The sequence below is a fragment of the Pholcus phalangioides genome, unplaced genomic scaffold (assembly GCF_987345545.1).
Source record: "Pholcus phalangioides strain wild (caught in Gottingen) unplaced genomic scaffold, Ppha-v1.0 ptg000011l_1, whole genome shotgun sequence".
Taxonomy (NCBI): domain Eukaryota; kingdom Metazoa; phylum Arthropoda; class Arachnida; order Araneae; family Pholcidae; genus Pholcus; species Pholcus phalangioides.
In genome coordinates, this window is record NW_028301604.1 from 27,211,766 (window position 1) to 27,232,087 (window position 20,322).

Consider the following 20,322-nt stretch of genomic DNA (forward strand, 5'->3'; position numbering starts at 1 on the left):
TACACTTTTTTTTTTTTAAAATTTCTTCCGAAAGGGCGCCATCTATCGTCCAAAATTTGAATTATTTGAATATATCACATTCGCGATATAGATCTATTTATCTCCGACTATGCCTTTTTTAGCCAGAACGATATCGTGGCCCGATATAGATCTGTATTGGAAACTGAAATTTTACGATATAGATCTATATCTTTGTGCTACTTGGGATTCTTTGTTTGGCGCTTTTGCACTGATAACAATGAAAAAAACCAATGAAGAAAAAATTAAATTTTTCTAACTAGTGAAATTTTTTTGCTTTCCTACATGAGCATACATTAAAACTCGGTTATAATGACATTCATAAACTAACGTGATTACGCTAAAACCGAGATATATATTTTAGAACACTTGAATGAAATGCATTGGATCCCGATTATAACGTTTTAGCAAAAAAAAACAAATTAGTACCTCATCCAAAAGAGTAAAAATTACCACGGGGCCCAACCATTTCTAATAAATTCATAAAAAATTATCAGAAGTAAAACTAAATAGACATCTGAAGGAACAAATTTTTATATTTGCAAATTCCATATCAAACTTTTGAAACATTTATTAAAAGCATAAGTATGAACCGGGGATGAAATATGTCCCTAATTGTGAGTGTTTTGTTTTCATTATTCTGTCTTTTTGGTATTTATTTTTGTATCGTACATGAATGTGGCTGTCTATCTGTTGTTTTTGCAATAAAAAAAAACATCTAGGCCAGCGGTTCTCAACCGGTGCTTCGTGTGAACTCCCAAGGGCTCCGCGGCCCTCGAGGAAAATAAAAAAAAGAAACAGTAAATTTGAAAAAAATAATTATTAATATTTTTGAATAAAAATAAACCAGTAACTTTAATGAATAAATAAAAAATAGGCCTACGGGGCTCCGCCATAGAAATTATATACTGGAAAGGGCTCCGCGGGTCGAAAAAGATTGAGAACCGCTGATCTAGACAAAACGTTGTATGCGGGTAATATCGAAGAGTGCACTAAGACAATTTTCACACCTACCGTTCTTTTCAAGCAGTTTTTGATTTACATACACACACAAAGCCGCAACTAGGGAGAGCGGGTCCATTGTACAGGGTGCTGAACTAGGGGTGCGCCGAATTGTCCCTTTAACACCACTCCTTCTAAACTTTCCTTACACAGGGCCGCCGAACGCTTGCTAGCTCCAGTTAAAAAAGTATCCAGCTGCGGCCCTGTCCTTAAACCTTGCAACATACATACTGATGTACAGGGCCACGACGACATGCGTGGTCAGCCGGGGCAAGCACACATTTTGGCGCCCCCTTTTAATATTGGAGAGATGAAAGGTTAACATTTGCGCTCCTGTCTGGCTCGGAGTTCGGGGCATCAGTCAGTGCCGTCTTAACGCATGGGCCCACCCGAGCACGGCCCGGGTGCCTCAAGAGAAAAGGGGCCTCCCAAAAATGAGATCCGATTGAAATTTTCAAGGATTTACCATGTAGGGCCTCCTAAAAACAACTTGGCCCGGGGGGCCCACAATACTCTTAAGACGACCCTGGCACCAGTCCCACCTGCTCCTCTCTAGTTGCGGCCCTGATGCCGTATGTACAGGGTGTTAAGCGGGCCGGGGTAGCAAGTTCAGAGGGGCGGCAAATTTGAGTAATTCGTGGTCAAGAACTTTAAATTATAACGTGAATAGGGGGGCAGAGCAATTCGAATAGCCAGCACGTGGCGAAGCCATAAATCTGTGTCTGGAAACGGATTTAGTGTGAAGCATGTAAATAATTTCGTATAAGGACATTACGTTCCCTTCGTGTCATCGCATCATCTGGAAAAAATCATCTGATAACTGATCGGGAGAAATAATAAACGAAGAAGTTTTTATGACGTTTTTCGTTACCACGGTTCTTCGTGTTCATCACAACGAATTTACTAATCCTCCGTTGATGGATGTTCTTAGTATTATTTACAGCGTTATATCATGTGTGATTGAATAAATTAAAACAAAAAATTACATTAAACGAAAATATCATATGTTCCAGTGGTTGCCAATTTTTTTGTGAGCTAATGGCCCTTTGTACTGTATTTCCTTCTCGTGCGGCCCCCCCCCCTCTTTCCCCAGGACCTTCTACCCCCCGGGGGGGCACTTTTTCACTTGTTGGTCGAAAATTGAACTGCAAGCTTAATCCCATGATAGCAAACTTCCAAGAGACCGGAGAAATCACTTCGTTACAACGAAATTTCCTTGTAAAGGAATTCCAGGTTGTTGCCGTTGTGCCTATGTAATCTGTTGTGGGAGGTTAGAAAAGTTTTCGTTAGAACGAGATTTTCACTGTAACGGTATTCGTTAAAACGGGGTTAGACTGTATTTGTTTTACTTCATAAATCTCCCCACGGTCTGATTGAGATATCCTGAAAATTTGGATGTACTCGGTTAAGTAGTTTTTGAGGAAAAACTACTCGAAGTGCGAGAACTTAAACTGTAATTACCCATTATGTAATTATTTACACTCTAAACAGGAGGCCCTCAACCTTTTTCTAGTCGTGAGCACTGGCTGTACCCATCATCGAAAGGATAGCACCCTTACAAGTTTGACCATAAGTATGCATGAAAAATTAGGATGATTTTAATCCTCGAATGCAATTTGAACGATGTAATTCGATTGAAACGTCGATCGAATTCTAGCAAGCAATTATTGGACAGGAGCTTCGAGAACTCCAGTTGCTTCAGGTAGCACCGTGGTGCTTGCGAGCAACAGGGTGAAGATGCCTGCTCTAAACCATTATACTACATCTGGTCATGTAGGCCCTATGTCAACAGGAAGCCCAGGGTCACGCGAATATGGGTGGCTTTAAGATGGCCTTGGTCCCACGAACAGCTTTGCTGAGTTCGCAAAGTAGTCCCCCCCCCTTCTTTCTGATGTACACCCCAAACCCAAAACAGAAGTTCTCGAGGTGTGGGTCGCTTTTTCTGGGAATTTTCGGCATTATCGCGCGGAAGGACGTCACGATGACTTTGCATTGCCGTGAACCCCTGCAGTGCTTTGGAATGGCTCTTGCTATTCTCACGAGCAGGCCGAAGAAGCCGCGAGTGGCAAAAGTTTCAAGAACCCCTGCCAAGGTCTTCCAAACGGGTATACCAGTCGGTAACAGTTTTTCAGTTTGTTTGCCTTCATCCGGATTTCTGAGAATTATAAGAAAAACCATTATCTATTTTAAGGGCAATAGACTTGTTGGGAAATGCCATAAAATTTAGATACTGTACTTCTATTTAAGCCAAATTGACTAGCCTTCCATGCACGCCCTTGGGAAAACGAATGGTCTTTTAAAAAAAGGGACTTCGCGAAACCTAAAACAAATTTCGTGGAACCTGTCAACTCGGACATCTCCTACATGGGGCAACTTTGAAAGGCACCGTCATAATCCTACAACACAGAATGTCGGCAATACCGAACGGCTTAATTTAATTGTAATGGAACCGTAGAGGAGTCCACTTCAGGCAGGTTTTGGTATCAGTAAGCCAATCTGAAGCCGCTGCTACACTTATTATTGGAACGCGTGAGGGCGCTTGCACAGTGTTGCAGTACATTACTAATCATATTTTATCCATCTCATTTCTTATTTACCAGTTCTATTAGTCAGCTGTGTCAACGAAATTTTTTTGTGCCACCTTTTTTGCAGCAGATTCCGAGTCGTTAATGGCTAGCGATAGTTATTCCGAAAAAATCATAAGCGCGGTTGAAAAAAGACCGGCTTTATATGACAAAAATATGTTATTTAAATAGTTTTTTATAATATATGTTATTTAAATAAATTATGATGATTCCAGTCATGATATATAAAAAAATTTGTGCGATTTGGTCACGAATCGTAAAAGCATCAAAAATGGGTCAACTTGTAGGTTGTCTTTCTTCAACTTTGAATTAATTTCAAACGGCAAATATTGTTACAGAAAATTAAATTTCATTACATTAATATTTTTATTAGTATATACAGTAAAAGCCCTCCTTTTTGTGAACGCGGACAGGACAAAAAAATTAAATCCATTAAAATGGGTGACCGTTAAAAAGAGGTTTGAAATTCATACTTTTATATATTATACAACTGTAAATTATTATTTGTCCGTAAAAGAGGGAGTATTCGTTAAGAGGGGGTTTTACTGCAATGCAGCATATGAGCACGACTTTGCATGCTAACTGGAGCCAACTTCAGCTTGGCGAAAATAATTTAGCCAATCCCGAGATGTCACGTGACGTTAAAAAATAAAAATCCCCGGTTGCTAACAGCAGTGTGTGTTTCACGCGAAATTCCACGGTTGCTGATAAGATCAACCGCACCAGCAGAACCGTAGTGTGCCGGTAGCCTTATAAAATAAAACTATAGATTGTCGATTCCCTCTCTATCGCAACCGCTGCGACCGCGCCGTAGTCAGTTCTTGGCTTTAAGGAATAACATGGTTAAGTCTATTGTTCTATCATTTTACTATACAATACAAGGTGGTTATAAATAAATTGACACTATTCAGACATATGTAGCGCTCATTCTGATGGAGGTATTTTGATGAAACTTGGCGCTTTTTCGTGAAGTGGCGTTTTTTCATGGCAGTTTTTTTCCTCCACGGCCCAAATAACGTATTTACCAAGTTTCAATGAAATACGTCCACCACAGCGGGCAGTGTCAGTATAACTAAACTGACACTACTCATGTAGCGCCGTTGTGGTAGACATATGTCATTGAAACTTGGTACATATGTTATTTGGACCACGGTAAAAGATAACTGTGATAAAAGAGCGCCACTTTTTCATCTGGTGGTCAAAAATCGAACTATTTTTTATCGAAACTTTCTTTTCCCCATATATTCTATATACCAAGTTTCATCAAATTACCTCCATCAGAATGGGTGCTACATATATTTGAGTAGTGTAAGTTTATTTATAACCACCTTGTACCGTCTATCACTATGCTATATTGTAATATCACTTTGAAAAAAACTGATATTTCGTGGGGGTTAGGAACGAAATATACCGGTTGTGGCCCCACGAAAGAAATTTCTGGTACAGTACTGAAAATTTTCGAGATTAGATGAGTACACGTGAAATAAGATTTCATTTAAGTTATCCGACTACATTCGAGAGCACTTTTCTATAAAATGATACTGGAGTGAGCTTTAATAATTTTTTCTGATGGAAAGTGTCCCATAATGATGAAAACAATAATAAATTTTGGACTACTTGTGTCATTTTCAATGAAAAAGTCATTTTTATATCAGATTTTAAGCAAAATTCATGTAATATTCAAAACATGATTGAAAAAAGTCTATGAATGAAATGTTTTGTTATTCTCACAGTACATTTCATTTAGCTAGCAATGGTGCAGGTTTGGAGCAAAATTTAAAGGATTGTATGGTAGGCTCAAGTTACTTTCAATGTACGTATGAATTTTTTGAAATTTAATTCTACATATCGTGTATAAAACACTGTAATTAGACAAATATATGCGATAGACTTTAGATTTTGGTTCATAACATCAACAATATATAGCAAAATATTATAGCAAAATTTCGCAATGATACAATGAATAGATTTTCAGAAATCATGTTTCAAACTCAATAAAATGTCAAAAATAGCATTCTTCGTAAAACAAGTTTAAAATTTTTTTCTCGGATTACTTGTAGGTAAAATCGCAACACTCTAAAGTGGACGTAACTTCGATTTTAAGCGTCATATAAACAAAAAGGCTTGTTTTGGAATCACACCAAAAAAAAAAAAGCTTTCATAAAAAAAATAATATCTTCAAAACATCAAATTCTTTCCGAAGTTTTTCTAATGCTTGTTAAACTTGTATAGGAATTTTAAACAAACGAGAGCTGGAATGATTTATGCTATGTAATTCCTAGTTCAAATGTATAATTGCTTTTTTCTCGTGGGTAGCCCTACTGATTCAACTGTTTTTGATACAAATGATATTTCTTTTTTTATTCGGAAGAATTTTGGGAAACCACTGCTATGCGCTATAACAAAATGAATGAATTTTACTGTATTTACAATCGATTGGGTAAGAGAGGGTATACTGTGAAAAACCCGGGAGATCACACAAAACATACTTGACAGAAGTTTTTAACTATCGAGACTGTTTCTGACAACCCGCGCTCCTTTTCCTAAGGAAATAGATCTGAAAAACACAGTGCATTTTATATGCTTGTACCAACTGTTTGATTGAGTCGAATATGTATATGAAAAGTTAAAAAAAAATATGGGGTAAATGTTACATATAAACTGAAGAGCCAAAAAAACTGGTAAGGGCATGCGTATGCAAATAAAGAGATATCGAACCAATCAGAGTACGGCGCTGCGGTCGGCAACGCATATATAAAACAACAAGTGTCTGGCATAGTTGTTAGATCGGTTACTGCTGCTACAATGGCAGGTTATCGAGATTTAAGTGGGTTTGAACGTGGTGTTATAGTCGGCACACGAGAGATGGGACATAGCATCTCCGAGGTAGCGATGAAATTTGGATTTTCACGTACGACCATTTCACGAGTGTACCGTGAATATCGGGAATCCGGTAAAAAATTAAATCTACGACATCGCTGCAGCCGGAAAAAGATCATGCAAGAACGGGACCAACGACGACTGACGAGAATCATTAAACGTGACAGACGTGCAACCCTTCCGCAAATTGCTGCAGATTTCAATGCTGGGTCATCAACAAGTGTCAGCGTGCGAACCATTCAACGAAACATCATCGATATGGGCTTTCGGAGCAGAAGGCCCACTCGTGTACCCTTGATGACTGCACGACACAAAGCTTTACGCCTCGCCTGGGCCCGACAACACCGACATTGGACTGTTCTGGACTGGAAACACGTTGCCTGGTGTGACGAGTCTCGGTTCCAATTGCTTCGAGGTGATAGACGTGTACGGGTATGGAGACAACCTCATTAATCCATGGACCCTACATGTCAACAGGGGACTGTTCAAGCTGGTGGAGGCTCTGTGATGGTATGGGGCGTGTGCAGTTGGCGTGATATGGGACCCCTGATACGTCTAGATACCTAGATACGACTCTGACAGGTACGTAAGCATCCTGTCTGATCATCTGCACCCATTCATGTCCATTGTGCATTCCGACGGACTTGGACAATGCGACACCCCACACGTCCAGAATTGCTACAAAGTGGCTCCAGGAACACTCTTCTGACTTTAGACACTTCAGCTGGCCACCTAAATCCCCAGACATGAACATTATTGGACACATCTGGGATGCATTGCAACGTGCTGTTCAGAAGAGATCTCCACCCCCTCTTACTCTTACGGATTTATGGACAGCCCTGCAGGATTCATGGTGTCAATTACCTCCAGCACTACTTCAGACATTAGTCGAGTCCATGCCACGTCGGGTTGCGGCACTTCTCCGGGCTCGCGGGGGCCCTACACTATATTAGGCAGGTGTAACAGTTTTTTTGGCTCTTCAGTGTATATGACCCACAAAAAATATATTAATTCCATTTATACGTCTATTTCAAAAGGAAACTTGAATATACGTGGTGTCCTGTAAGTCCTAATTTTCCCGTTATCACACCAACCGTTCGTCGTTGAAGAAATCACCCTATATCAGTTTAAAATGCAGTGTATCACAAAATATAAAAAAAAATCTAAGTTTTTTATACGGTCCCCTATTCTCCAACTCCCAATTAGAAAGTTGTTGGCTAGTTTTTTCTAAGCCCAACTTAAAACATTCCCACGTTTCCAAGTAGAATATTCTCTGAGATATTTTAATTTAAAAATCGGAGAAAAGGTGGGAAAGAACGGCATAAACTAACGGACAAGCTCATTATGTTGTTCTTTTCCAGCGTTTCTTTGATTTTTAAAATGCAAATATCTCAGTAAATATTGCAGTTAAAAACATGTCATTGGTTTGGATGGGCTCAGAGGAGATAGAGCAACAACTTTATATTAAGAGGTTATAGGACGGGGGAACCGTATAATTTTTTTTTTCATTATCATTTTGTGCACTGTATTTTCACTCTCAAAACTGGTGTAGGGTGATTTTTGAATATATTTTGAGAAGTTTTTAAACCATGTCTCTAATGATGAACGATTGATGAGATAAGAGCCGAATTAGGTCTTACAGAACATTACCCTGTGTAGATGTTATTCCTCCATATTTAGCCATAGAATGATAACCGATAAGTTTAAAGTTGCCTTTTTTATCAGTTTTCATCATTTCTGGTTTTATTATTCTTCCTACACAGCGTTGCAACTGGGGGGGAAGCAGGTGAATTCGATGCCTCGGCCGCCGGATCAGAAGAGGGCGCAAATTTCACCCTTTAACCACTCTTTCAACATTACAAGGGGACACCAAAATGCGTGCTTGCCCCAGCTGGCCACGTATCTGGTTGCGGCCCTGTTCCTACATACTGGGATTTTTTATATCAAGCTTTAAGTGGTTTGATTAATGAGAAGTTATGGACGTTTCATTTTGCTGGAGCAATGAAATCAGCCGCGGAATTCGGTGGCATTTGCAAAAACTAAAGAGTTTGAAAACACCGGAAAAATAGAGTTTCGCTGTTCTTCTGAATGTTTCATTAAAGCAACAGTATATAAAAGGATTGTAGCATATGCTGCTCATAGCAAACCAGTGGCAAAACAAGAAAACTGTAGATTTATGCTTCCAGGGGCTAGAAAGATTCAAGTAATCATTGTACAGATGATAGGAATTCAAAGGAAACCAGCAAACAGCAAATATAATAACTACTAACATGAGCATTTTAATACTTTTCCATCTAGTTTTCCTATGGTGCAGACGTTGGTTTTCTGTCATAGTACCCACTATTTTCCTATACCAAAGGAGATACATGATTTTGCTGTAAGCTATACCGGCCACTCCGAGTGGGAAAACATAAAGAACGAAGAAATATGTTACAGTTGTCCATTTCCTATACTCTTCAGGGGGATCTGGATAAATTACAGCGCATCGTTGAAGTTTTCTGAATGACATTATTTCAGTAACATCTGTATAAATCATATACGGAGTTGAAAAAAAAAGAGCTATTATCCATATTGAGGCTATTTTTAATCTAGCGGAAATCTTTTTGGTTCGTGATTTTAATGGTTTTGCAATGAGTGCGTAGCGATCTACCGCAATGCAAGCCATTGTCAGTGTTGAAACTGAAACACTTATTGATTGTACCGTTGATATACTAACACAAAGTACTTTTCCTAAATGCCAGTTGTCCATAAGAATCCTTGCTACATGAAATGGAGCACTAAAGCAACCAAGAAACAGGTCAGAAATTGCCAAGTTTCCAATGAAAACGTTAGTGACTGTGCTCATTTTCGATTTGCTGTACACAACGTGAAATACCAAAGTATTTCCGAGAATGGATATTAATATGATCAGAGAGTAAAATACAATAATAAGTGCGTCTCTCATAAAAGTTTGAACATTTGTTATCTGATGGTGGTTCTGTGTAGTCCAATTGATAGCAACGCTGAGATGGGATTCGTTCCAAAATATCGATTTCGGAAAACTGAAAAATTTATCTTCTGTAAAAAGTGACCGGTACGATTCATTTCGATTTTCAAAAGCGGACTTCTTCAGCAATTCCAGTACTTTTGATACATTCATGTGCGCCATTGGTTTAAACTTTTCTTGTTTCTAATCTTTATAATGTCACATTTTCTTCGATGATGAAACCTATAATAATAACGATGTTGAAAGTGAAAAAATACAAAATAATGCCAACAATAAAATAATAATAATTAGTATTATCACGTACATTTTGAAATTTTTTTTCAAAATTTATTGCTGTTTCTATATCATAGGTTTCGAGTTGTATCACCGCTTGAAAAAATGGCTCTCTGTGAATGATATTTTATCCCCTTTCAGGGGCTGGGTTTAGAAGCGGGTGCTCAAATTTCGACAATATTCTTATTTTGGACACCTTGATTCAGAAATCCCTCTCGCGAGGGCGTCAGAAACTATTTGCTTTCTTTGTGGATTTCAGGGCCACGTTTGACTCAATAAATAGAAATTTACTCTTTACTAAACTTTTTCGTCTTAGTTTGAGCTGCAAATTTGTTAACACAATAGTTGGTCTGTATAATTCAAACCATGGCACAGTTCTCACGCATGCTGGCCTATCAGAGAAGTTTCGTATTCTAAAAGGGGTAAAACAGGGATGCGACTTCAGGCCTCTTCTTTTAAATGTCTTCATCAACGATTTTCTTGTAGAACTTTCTTTGGAAGTTTCTGATGTCTCGCATTTCAACGAGACGGTGAATGTCCTAGCTTTTGACAACGATATAGTTCTGATGGCATATTCCAACAGTGAACTGCAGAGATTGATAAACAAGCTAGAGACTTTTGTTCCTGAATCCTACCTCCAGGTAAACCTATCTAAATCCAAGATTGTGGATTTTAGGAGAGGATTCAGGCCCCCTGTCACTTTCAGGTGATCTTTTCTCGGCGAAGAGATTGAATTTTTCAATCATTATAAGTATTTAGGGATTAATTTCCACTATAACGGATCTATCACAAGGCAAATAGACAAAACCTACTCCAAACTGCTTATTAATAAACTATTGTACTCCTCCTCATTGATACATTTGCCAAATTTTGGAGACATAATCAGAGAGAGAGTTTTTTATTTTACTATTCTCCCATCCTTTCTCTTCGGTTCAGAAATTTGGGGTGTCGGATCTGATGTAATCGATTCCCTTCAACTCTATTTCATTAAAAAAAGTTATGATATCCCGATGTACACCGCTTCCCATATAATCTACATGGAGTTTGGAAGACTCCCGGTTTCTTTCAATATGTTTAAACGTGCTCTCAAGTGGTTGGATAGGGCAAAAAAATCGCACAGTCATGCATTTAAACTAAGTATAAAGTAGTGTCTCCATACCAAACAAGGCTAGGGCAACTCCGGTTTTGTAACTTTTTGTCAGAATTTTTTCCCAGCGAATTGCGTAACTTCGAACTGAATGGTACACTTTACTTCTCTGGACTGCTTCTGAAATTTCTAATTGATATTTTTGTGAACAATTTAACCCAAAAAATTACGTTAGCAACTCTAATCCTCTACAGATATCTCGATTCCTCCTTCTACCCCGTGTGTGTGTTTGGGTTGCAGCCGTTTCATCACTACTGCCCCTTCTGTGACGGGCGATGTCCCACAGAATTTTTGTATTTCTTTTGCACCTACCCTATGTTGATCTCCCTGCACGATCACCTTTTCGATATTTCTCACCTTCCCTTTTTCGATTTAATCAGTTTCTTGAATACCCAGCCAGGCCGGGTTCACGATTTTATCAATTCTGTAAAAATACGCATTGGCAACTCCCACATATAAATTATGTTTGTTTTATTCTTAGAATTATATACAGGATGTTCTGTTAATGGACCGAGAAACTCGGAGGGTTGTTAGTAGCCATCAAGAGGAACAAAAATTGAAATAGAACATGGTGTCGCAAACCACGTTCAGAGGGTGAAAATCGCGAAAAACGCATGCAGGCTCTGAGTCCAGAGGAGACGAAAGTTGGATGTCAGTTGATCGCTGAATGCGTTCGTGGGTTCGCTCACCATATTTGACGTGAGCAACGTCGCGAAACGCATGCGCTGGGGTAGAATCCCGCGCTGCGGACGACGTAAACTAGCGCTATTGCGGTAGTAAGCACACGTAGCAGTTAGTTGTCTGTTTCAATGATTATCGTGATCGCTGACTACACGAACAAGGAATACGCTGATATGCAGCTGATTTACGGTCGAGCAGATGGCAATGGGTGGATGCATCAACAGCCTGTGGACACACCAAAGGTTCTCATAGCGCGCATTATCGTCGCTGCAGCAGACATCAAAAGCATACCTGGTATCTTCGAGCGCGTCCGGAAATTGTTTTTACGTCGTTGTAGACTGTGCAATGACGTCAGCGGCCGCCACTTCCAACAACTCTTGTAATAATTAATCAAATACAGGGAAGCTGGAACATATCTGCTCATGTTGCTAAAGCAATACCAATCATTTGAATAGTATTGCTCAGCAATACCAATCACCATTTGAACATAACTCAAATATTGCACTGAAAGCGCTTTTTTTAAAAAAAAAATTAAAATTTTTGAAGACATCCGTGGGACCCTTTCCTTGTAAGGAGTTGCTTCGCTGTAGCTCTTTTTGTTTGCAAGTCATTTCAGGTCCAAGGGACTTTCCCATACACCCTGTATGTCCATTAAGAATGAGAATAAAATGAGCATCATAGAATCTCAATACCACAACGGTAGTCACAGCAATAGACTTGAGACAGTACGTTTCATCGCTGATTTCAGACGAATCTCAACCCTTTGAGTGGCATTTACAAGATATCTCGCCAAATATTTTGTAAAGTTAATCCCTCTCTTAGTGGAACCCTTTTCCCTATACCAATGGTTCACAAACTTTTGTCGACCACTGCTCCCTTGCCTAATTCATGATTTGTCAGCGGCTCTACACGATAGATTAATAGATATTTTCCCGTATAAAAGAACTTCTTCAAAGCATAAATAGGAGCACAAATCAATATCTCAAACTCGCCGCGACACCCCACATAAAGGTTGGCGATGCCCCTAGAAACAGCGACGCACACTTTCAAAAACTGATTTATACCCATTACTTTTTCATTACTTTATATACCCATTTACTGCTGGAAATCATAAGGAAGCTTATTGCTATTATGCCGTGTAAAGGGTTAAAAAACATCAATCAATAGTCTCATCGATGTAGTTAAAAAGTACAAAACAGTCGCTGAGAAATGTAAAGAAATATAAATAAAACAAAAAATAATAATAAATGCAATAATGACATAGCTTTGTTATCTGAAGTTTATACGACAAAAAAAAAATCAGTCTACAGAATCGTTTATTCTAGTGCTATTATCAAAAATAAAATTCGAAGCTCAACATAAGTATAAATAAACAAATATAGACACAGAAACATGTATTAAAAAACATCTTAGTGAAATGAGATGCTGCATATTGAGATTCAAAGAGGAAGAGGAGAAATGGTTCGACGTTTGTTTTTCCATTTTCCATGACTTCTGGCAGTGTGAGGGGGAATTTGTGAAGGGAAAAAAATACATAAATGACTTCAAATATACACTGCTTAAAACAATTAGGGGAGGACATGGTTTTAACAAAATTACGCAAAGATATATACCGATAAGTAACATGAAATGAATCATCCATAATTTAAAGCCTAGCAGGAAACGGAAGAAGAAAACTTCATATGCAAATCAAAGTTCATGACGTTAAAAACCAGAAAAAGGAGATAAGGGCAGAAATCGGGATGTTGCAGAAACGTCTGTTTTACTGCCGTAACTGTGAAATTCAATTGCGCAGTATTTTTTTTTTGAGACAAGGTGACTTGAGGATGTCTCAACAACGTGATTCACCGGAATCCATGGCATGGCGTGTTATAGGCAGACTGGAATCCGGGCAAACACAACGTAGTGTCGCGGACGCTGTTGGAGTCGCCAGAAGTGTTGTTGCAAGGCTGTGGAATCGATTCCAAGAAACAGGAAATGTTAGACGTCGACCAGGGCAAGGTCGGCCACGCGTCACTACAGCAACTGATGACCGGTATATACGGTTAACAGCCCGTCGAAACAAAACAGGGAATGCTACGCAGCTGCAAAGACGGTTGCTCTTGGCAACAGGACGAAGGGTGTCCAGTCAAACAGTACGTAATCGGCTTCATGAGGGAGGGCTCTATGCACGTAGGCCAATGGTCTGCATTCCGTTGACCCCACGCCACCGTGCGGCCCGAAGAAGATGGGCTGCTGAACATCTAGATTGGGAGCAACATGATTGGAGCCAAGTGCTGTTTACAGACGAGTCCCGATTCAGTATGGAGTATGACACCCGACGTGTTCTGGTATGGAGGGACAGGGGCACTCGAAATAATCCCGCATTCGTTCGTGAAAGGTCACAATACAGACGAGCTGGTTGGATGGTATGGGGTGGATTCAGCATAGGCGGACGTACAGACCTGCATATCATTCGGAATGGCACTTTGACGGCCCGAAGGTATGCAGACGAGATACTGTGACTTCATGTCATCCCTTACGCTGGAGCCATTGGAGATTCCTTTGTTTTCCAGGATGATAATGCCCGACCGCATAGAGCTCGTCTGGTGGAGAACATGCTTGAAGCTGAAACAATACAGCGTATGGAATGGCCAGCGTGCTCTCCTGACCTGAATCCAATCGAGCATGTCCCGGACGACGCATTGCTGCGCGACCAAGGCTGCCTGTTACTGTCCGAGACTTGCAGATTGCACTTCTTGAGGAGTGGAACAGTATTCCCCATATCTGATCGATAACCTCATCGCATCCATGGCAAACAGGTGTGCAGCAGTCTTAGCTGTTCGAGGAGACCACACGCCCTATTAAAACTCATGCATCATGTCTAAACAGTACTTTTTTTTATCGTTTACATGTAACCAAATTGTTGCCCTAAATCATCTTTTCATGTTTTTTCCATATTTTCAAAGAATTAAAGCTTAATTCCAAATTTTTTTACGTCTTTTTTCTGTATTGCGCATTGATACGCGTGTACTATTCATTGTATGCCAATACGTGGCTGTCTCGCACAGCTTTCTTCACTTTTTTGCTTGCTCCCCTAATTGTTTTGAGCAGTGTATAATATATATAATATATAAAAAGAAAAGATACACAATGTTTTAATTATCACCATGAAGTTATCGTCGAAAACACCAGGAAACCTCTCCGCTACTACTTCCAGAACGCATGTGAATAATCGTTTCAGCATTCTATATTTACAGAAGACAAATCTCAACGATGATTCTTGTGCATGAAAGAAAAGATGATTCGATAAACGAGATCAAACACTGATTGCATGCACCATGAAAATTGAGACAAAAATGTCTCGTGCATCTCTTTTCTGGACATGCACACATACACAAATTATACATCATGTTGTACAATGGAAAAGTGAAGGAAATTTTTTTAAGTAATTAAAAAAAAGTATTTTAAATCACTATATTTTTATTTCAATTTGCGTGTTTTTTTCCATTACCTTCCCGCACTGCCAACAGTAACCCCCCCACCCCCCCCCACCCACGGAGAACCTATGAATTCATGTTTGAGAAGTTTGCACACTTTTCCTAAAACGTCTGGCTTGCTCATTGTCCCCTAGGGTTAACAAAACAGAATTTTGCTTAAAAAAGGACACCATTAACCAAACGTCGTTGCCATTTTCTTCCCACTGTTTCTTGTATTCATCTCCCTACTCGTGTGATTTGCGTTGTGTTGTTCAAAATGAAGACCTTGGGGAAATGGGAATTGCAAACGGATATTAGCTTCTTGTTTTCCTCGGAACCAAATATTTCAAATCGTTTTGCAGACCCATTCAACACATGCGTTCAATTAACAATATTGAAGTTGTCGGTCTTTTTTTTTACTCAGCGAAAAGAGAGCCGCTGATAGCATGCAATTAGTGTGCGGCTAAAATTCCCTGGCTGTTTTCTTGAATAGATATACAGTATACCTACCACATGGGGGGAAAAATCGTTTCTGCTGTACAGTAATACGGATTCCTATACTGGACTCGGGGCCGCAACTAGATGCTTGGTCACCCGGGGCAAGCGCGCATTTTGACGCCTCCTTGTAATGTTGAAGGCGAGGTTTCAGAATGAAATTTGTGCCCCTCAGGTCTAGCGTCCGGGACACGAAACCAGTCTGCTCACCCCTAGTTGTGGACCTGGCTGGACTTCCTATGGTATGTAATTTTTCTTACGCTCATCTCTGTCGGATGACCACCTGGATGTAGAGAATCGAACCATTCCTTGCCGTTCGTCTAAAATTGAACTATTTATGTCAGATAGTAGTAATCACAAATTTGCTTTGTTAGAATAATGAAACGCTCCTATGTCAGCAAAAAAAAAAAAAAAAATGCTTAAGATTTTTTTTTCAAAGTTCAAAGGATTTCATAGTGACATATTGATGAACTAGATTCTACCCCACGTAAGTTTGCTTTTATCTAAATGACATTTTTTTGTGTAATTAACTGTAGAAAAACCATCCACTGTCGTTTAAACTGGGAATGTTGCCAATAACTTCAAGTTCCTCTTAAATTCGCTAAAATTGTTGTGCAGATGTTACGCTCGATTTCCGTATGGTCAAGTTCGGCATTTGATCCCACAAGGGTAAGGCAGACATGGGAACAGCCCTAGGGCCTGGGACAATTACCATAATTTTTTTTGGGTTATTTTCAAGCTGTAAATTCACTACAGAAGGGCCCGTGAAAAGTTTTACTTGGTGGGGGGGGGGGCAGATGCGGATTAAAGTCAGTTGAGACCCCGGACGCAAAAGTAAATACTGGACCCCTTAAATTAGAAAAAAGTGTAACGTTTGGTTTTTACGTAGCCCAGGGTGTGTGTCTGGTGCGCCCGCCCTTAAATCCGCCTGTGCTTGGGGTCGCCAAAAATCCCAGCCTACGGGATGTGAGGGCATAGCCCAGCCAACAAAATTTAAACAACAGATATTCACTGACTATCCAAGCATCTTTTCACCTCAGTCTCGGCATCCCGTTACCCGATTCTTACTTTGCCCTCAGTGGAAAAAACGGTTGAGGCAGTCAAAGAGAGAAATGAGGAAAAGTGATTTCCGCTGTGAAAGTGAGAGCCGCTCTTAGGAGTGTGCGACAGGAGCGGTCGCACTGGGCACCGTGCTTTGTGGGCCTACGCACTCACGGTAACCTATTGGAGGCTTTCATGAATTCTGAAATAACTTCTTGCATTAATTCTCAAGTTTCATCAATTCTGGAATTATTTCTTTCAACAATTCTGACATTTTTCCCCCGTAAATTTTGAATTTTTATTGGTGCAGGAATTATTTCTTTCAATTATTTTTGATTCATCAAGTCCAAAATTTTTATCAGTTTCAGGATTTTATTTTCTCTCATTAATTTAAAATTACCTTCAGTGCTGAATTTTCGCCAGTTTTTGTGTTAATTTATTCAATTGTGTATTTAACATTTTTGCATGGATATTTCAGAGCATTCTTTTATATTTTGAAATAATGGATGCCGATATCTTTCCCCCCCCCCCAAAATCGGGCAAATATTTTTCGTGTCCGAAACTATTGAGACGCACCGGGCTCCTTAACTAAGGGCGGGAGTGCCGTCAAAAAAAGAATAGGCGCACCCAGGCACGGCTCGGGGGGGGGGGTCCAAGTGAAGAGGGGCCTCACAAAAATTATATCTGGTTGAAACTTTCGATAATTTGCCTAATAGGGCCTCAGAAAAATCACTTGGCCTGGGGGCCCGTCAAAGATCCTGGCACAGGCAGCGTTGGAGGATGTGTACCGTTGGATGGGCCTCTTACACACTTAGAGATTATGTGAGGGGTTCTCAAACTTTTTCCACCCGCTTCACCTCTTTTCCTGATCAACGGCTCCCCAGAGCAGTTTAACAGTTTCTTCGGAAAACCTTTGCAGGGTTCCGCGGTACACAGTTCGAAAACCCCTACATTATGTATTTGTATCACTTTCTGTTTTCAATGCAAGCTTCCCCAATATTCTGAAACTTTACTCAAATGACCCGCAACTTTACTTTGTGGTGATGGTTGTCAGTTTAAATTATCGGAGAACTTGAAACGCGAATCCAACTAAATCATCAACAATCCAATCCAATCAATGGTTAAAAACTGTAAAATACATAAGCATGGTTTTAAAGAATTCATGATCAAAACCATCATTGATGGATGATTAAACCCATTTTTCACCACTTTATCGATTTATAACAGAATTTCACACTTTTATGTGAATATTATGAGGGGGGCGCGTGACATCTGTCTCAGAGACATTTTGAATTCATTACCTTCAAAAAAGATTTTAAATTAACAGAAACTGAAAAATATAGCACACATAAAGGTATTTTCTTTCAATATTTTAATTTATTCAAAACGATAATTTAAATTTTTGATTGTCTTGGGCAGGGCCGTCTTTAGAGCATCATAGGCCCCAGGGCCAAGCGAATTTTCTAAGATCCCACCTGGCAAATTCTCGAAAATTTTAACTGGTTATCATTTTTATGAGGCCTGCATTCTCTTGAGGCCCCCGGGCCGTGCCCAGGTGGGCCCATGCATTAATACGGCACTGGTCTTGGGGCAGACACGGGACCCCTATACCCCCTCCTGCATGGGTTTGTTATATTTTACTGAGGTAAAAATCTTACCACTACTACAAAGGTAGGTTGAATAACGGGTCATCGCTGAAATCAAATAGATTCGAAAAAAAAACACCAAAAAAACCGGGACACTCTACTTCAAAAAAGGGGCGTATGGTCAGCGGAAAATATATGACCAGACCAGACTCAAAATTTCGCGATGGTGACTGACCCTTAAGGCGGGCCATTAGCCAACATAAGGGCTGGGGCCCCTTGGGGACCCCCGATGAAGGGACAGACAAGGAAGTTATGTATGTGTAATGGTGTAAGTGCATGTTTAAAGGGGAAAGGGGTGGCCAAAGGCTCTTTTAGAAGTCAAAATTGCCGAAAGAGATTATTTTATTTATTTATTTTTTTAAATTTTTCCTCTTATAAAAATTTTTTTTATAAGAGTGGTCATTGGTCGGTGGTCAAAATTAACAAATTTCGTAAATTGTGAATTGAAGCGGCGACAGTGCGACAGGTAAAGTGGCGGCACAACCTCACGTGTTAGTTGTTAAAAGCGAAGTGAGATAGACACTTCGAAAGATTGAATGCCGCGAAGGTTCGCCCACCCGTCTTTTGCATCATTCCGAAAATACTCGAGCCTTCAATATAAAATAGGAAGAAGGAAAAATACAATAATTTAAAATAAATCAACCTGCACTTTTCCTCTGATCATGACTGCCAAAAGGGAGACGATTATGGAACGAGTCCATTTGAGTTTCCATTATTTTCTATGGGAAATTTGATTCGATATATGAGCACATTCATGGAACGAATTATGCTCGTGAACTGAAGCTTAGCTGTAAATTAATTTTTATGGCAAAATACATGTAGTGTACGGGCAAAACTGATAACTGGTTAAATTAAAGTGATATTTCCGCATGATTTTTCCAAAACTCACGATTTATTTATCAAACTCACCATTTTTATTTGGGAATTATGCATGATCACCAGTAAAAATGATAAATGTGGAATTTATCAAACTTACTGAAGTGGTCGGTGATTATGCATAACTACTGATATTTAAAATTTACCGTAACATATATACTACACATAGGCCTATATACATTCACACATTTAAAAAATCTACAACTAAATCGTTACTGTTAGCCGGAAAAAAAACGATACAGAGAATATCTACCTTTTCTGAAGATATCTTCAGTCGAGTTATAGAGAGAGTTTCCTCGAATCAAATTTACGATGCTCTTGTACGAAAGTGTGAGCATGCGTAGAGTAAAGTTATATATTTAGCACCAAGAATAATTGTACCAGTGGAAATCGAAATAACACCACGCTTACGGCTTTCTTTGCACCGAAAGAAAACCAACTAAAAACTCCAAGAACATTGATGTGTCAGTATTATTCCGATTTGTGTGTTAATGAATTTTGATACTTTTTTTTTTAGAATTTTTCATTCAAAAGAAACGATTTTTCTCAAATCTTTTATCATCCAAAATAAAATGAAGGAAAAAAAAATTGTCAATATTTTTTCATCGGAAGGGGGAAGTAATCACATCTCGTACATATCCGAGAGAAGAAATTGAATTGAAATACTCGAGACCATGAAATAAAAAATAAAAATATACATATATAAAAATGTACTCTATATGTCACTCGAACGTAGAAATGTACACGTGTTTAAAAAAATTGGAACTTCCTAGGAATTTTACAGTGTAATTCCGGCCTTACACTAAAAATGTTTTATAAATTCTTTTATAAAACATGACAAATGCAACCAATAATTTTATTTGTTCCATTTGCTTGAATGTAACCCATAAGCTTATGGTGGCATTTTTCAAGTTTCATAAAAGAACTTTCGCAAAACTTGAAGAAAACCCATCAATAAGTGTATTAGTTGCATTCGCTCGAATGTAACCGATACTCTTATTGGTTGCTTTTTTCCAGTCTTATCAAAGAGCTTTTACAAAACTTTTACGGTGTAATGCTGATCTAACAGATAAAAATGCAAACTAAAACCACATTGTAAATTTCAACTTTCCAACTTTCAAGAATTTCATGAACTGTGCTCGCAAGTTTCAGAGATGTTCTAGTATTTTAAAACAAACGTGCTAACTTACCTTTACGAGTTCTTATTCTGGATCCCAGATCTGGCTGAAATGTT

General features: G+C 39.1%; 1 protein-coding gene across 2 annotated transcripts; it reads right to left on the reverse strand.

The window, feature by feature from the left end:
- Positions 1-5,232: 5,232 nt before the first annotated feature.
- LOC149080290 (G protein-coupled receptor 83-like) lies at positions 5,233-19,384 on the reverse strand. Of its 2 annotated transcripts, XM_089239420.1 has the most exons (3): positions 19,342-19,377; positions 14,721-14,833; positions 5,233-9,693 (listed from the first exon to the last, which is right to left on the reverse strand). In XM_089239420.1, the coding sequence occupies exon 3, from the start codon at positions 9,631-9,633 to the stop codon at positions 8,449-8,451; it is 1,185 nt and encodes a 394-aa protein (XP_089095546.1). In that variant the 5' UTR covers positions 9,634-9,693; positions 14,721-14,833; positions 19,342-19,377; the 3' UTR covers positions 5,233-8,448. The 2 variants fall into 2 exon arrangements, with proteins under 2 accessions (XP_089095546.1, XP_089095547.1); XM_089239421.1 differs by lacking the exon at positions 14,721-14,833 and having other exon boundaries at positions 19,342-19,384.
- Between the last annotated feature and the right edge of the window lie 938 nt (positions 19,385-20,322).

What these genes read in the sequence shown, in the direction of transcription:
- LOC149080290 (XM_089239421.1), bottom strand. Translation starts at nt 9,633, where the DNA reads ATGGCGCACATGAATGTATCAAAAGTACTGGAATTGCTGAAGAAGTCC.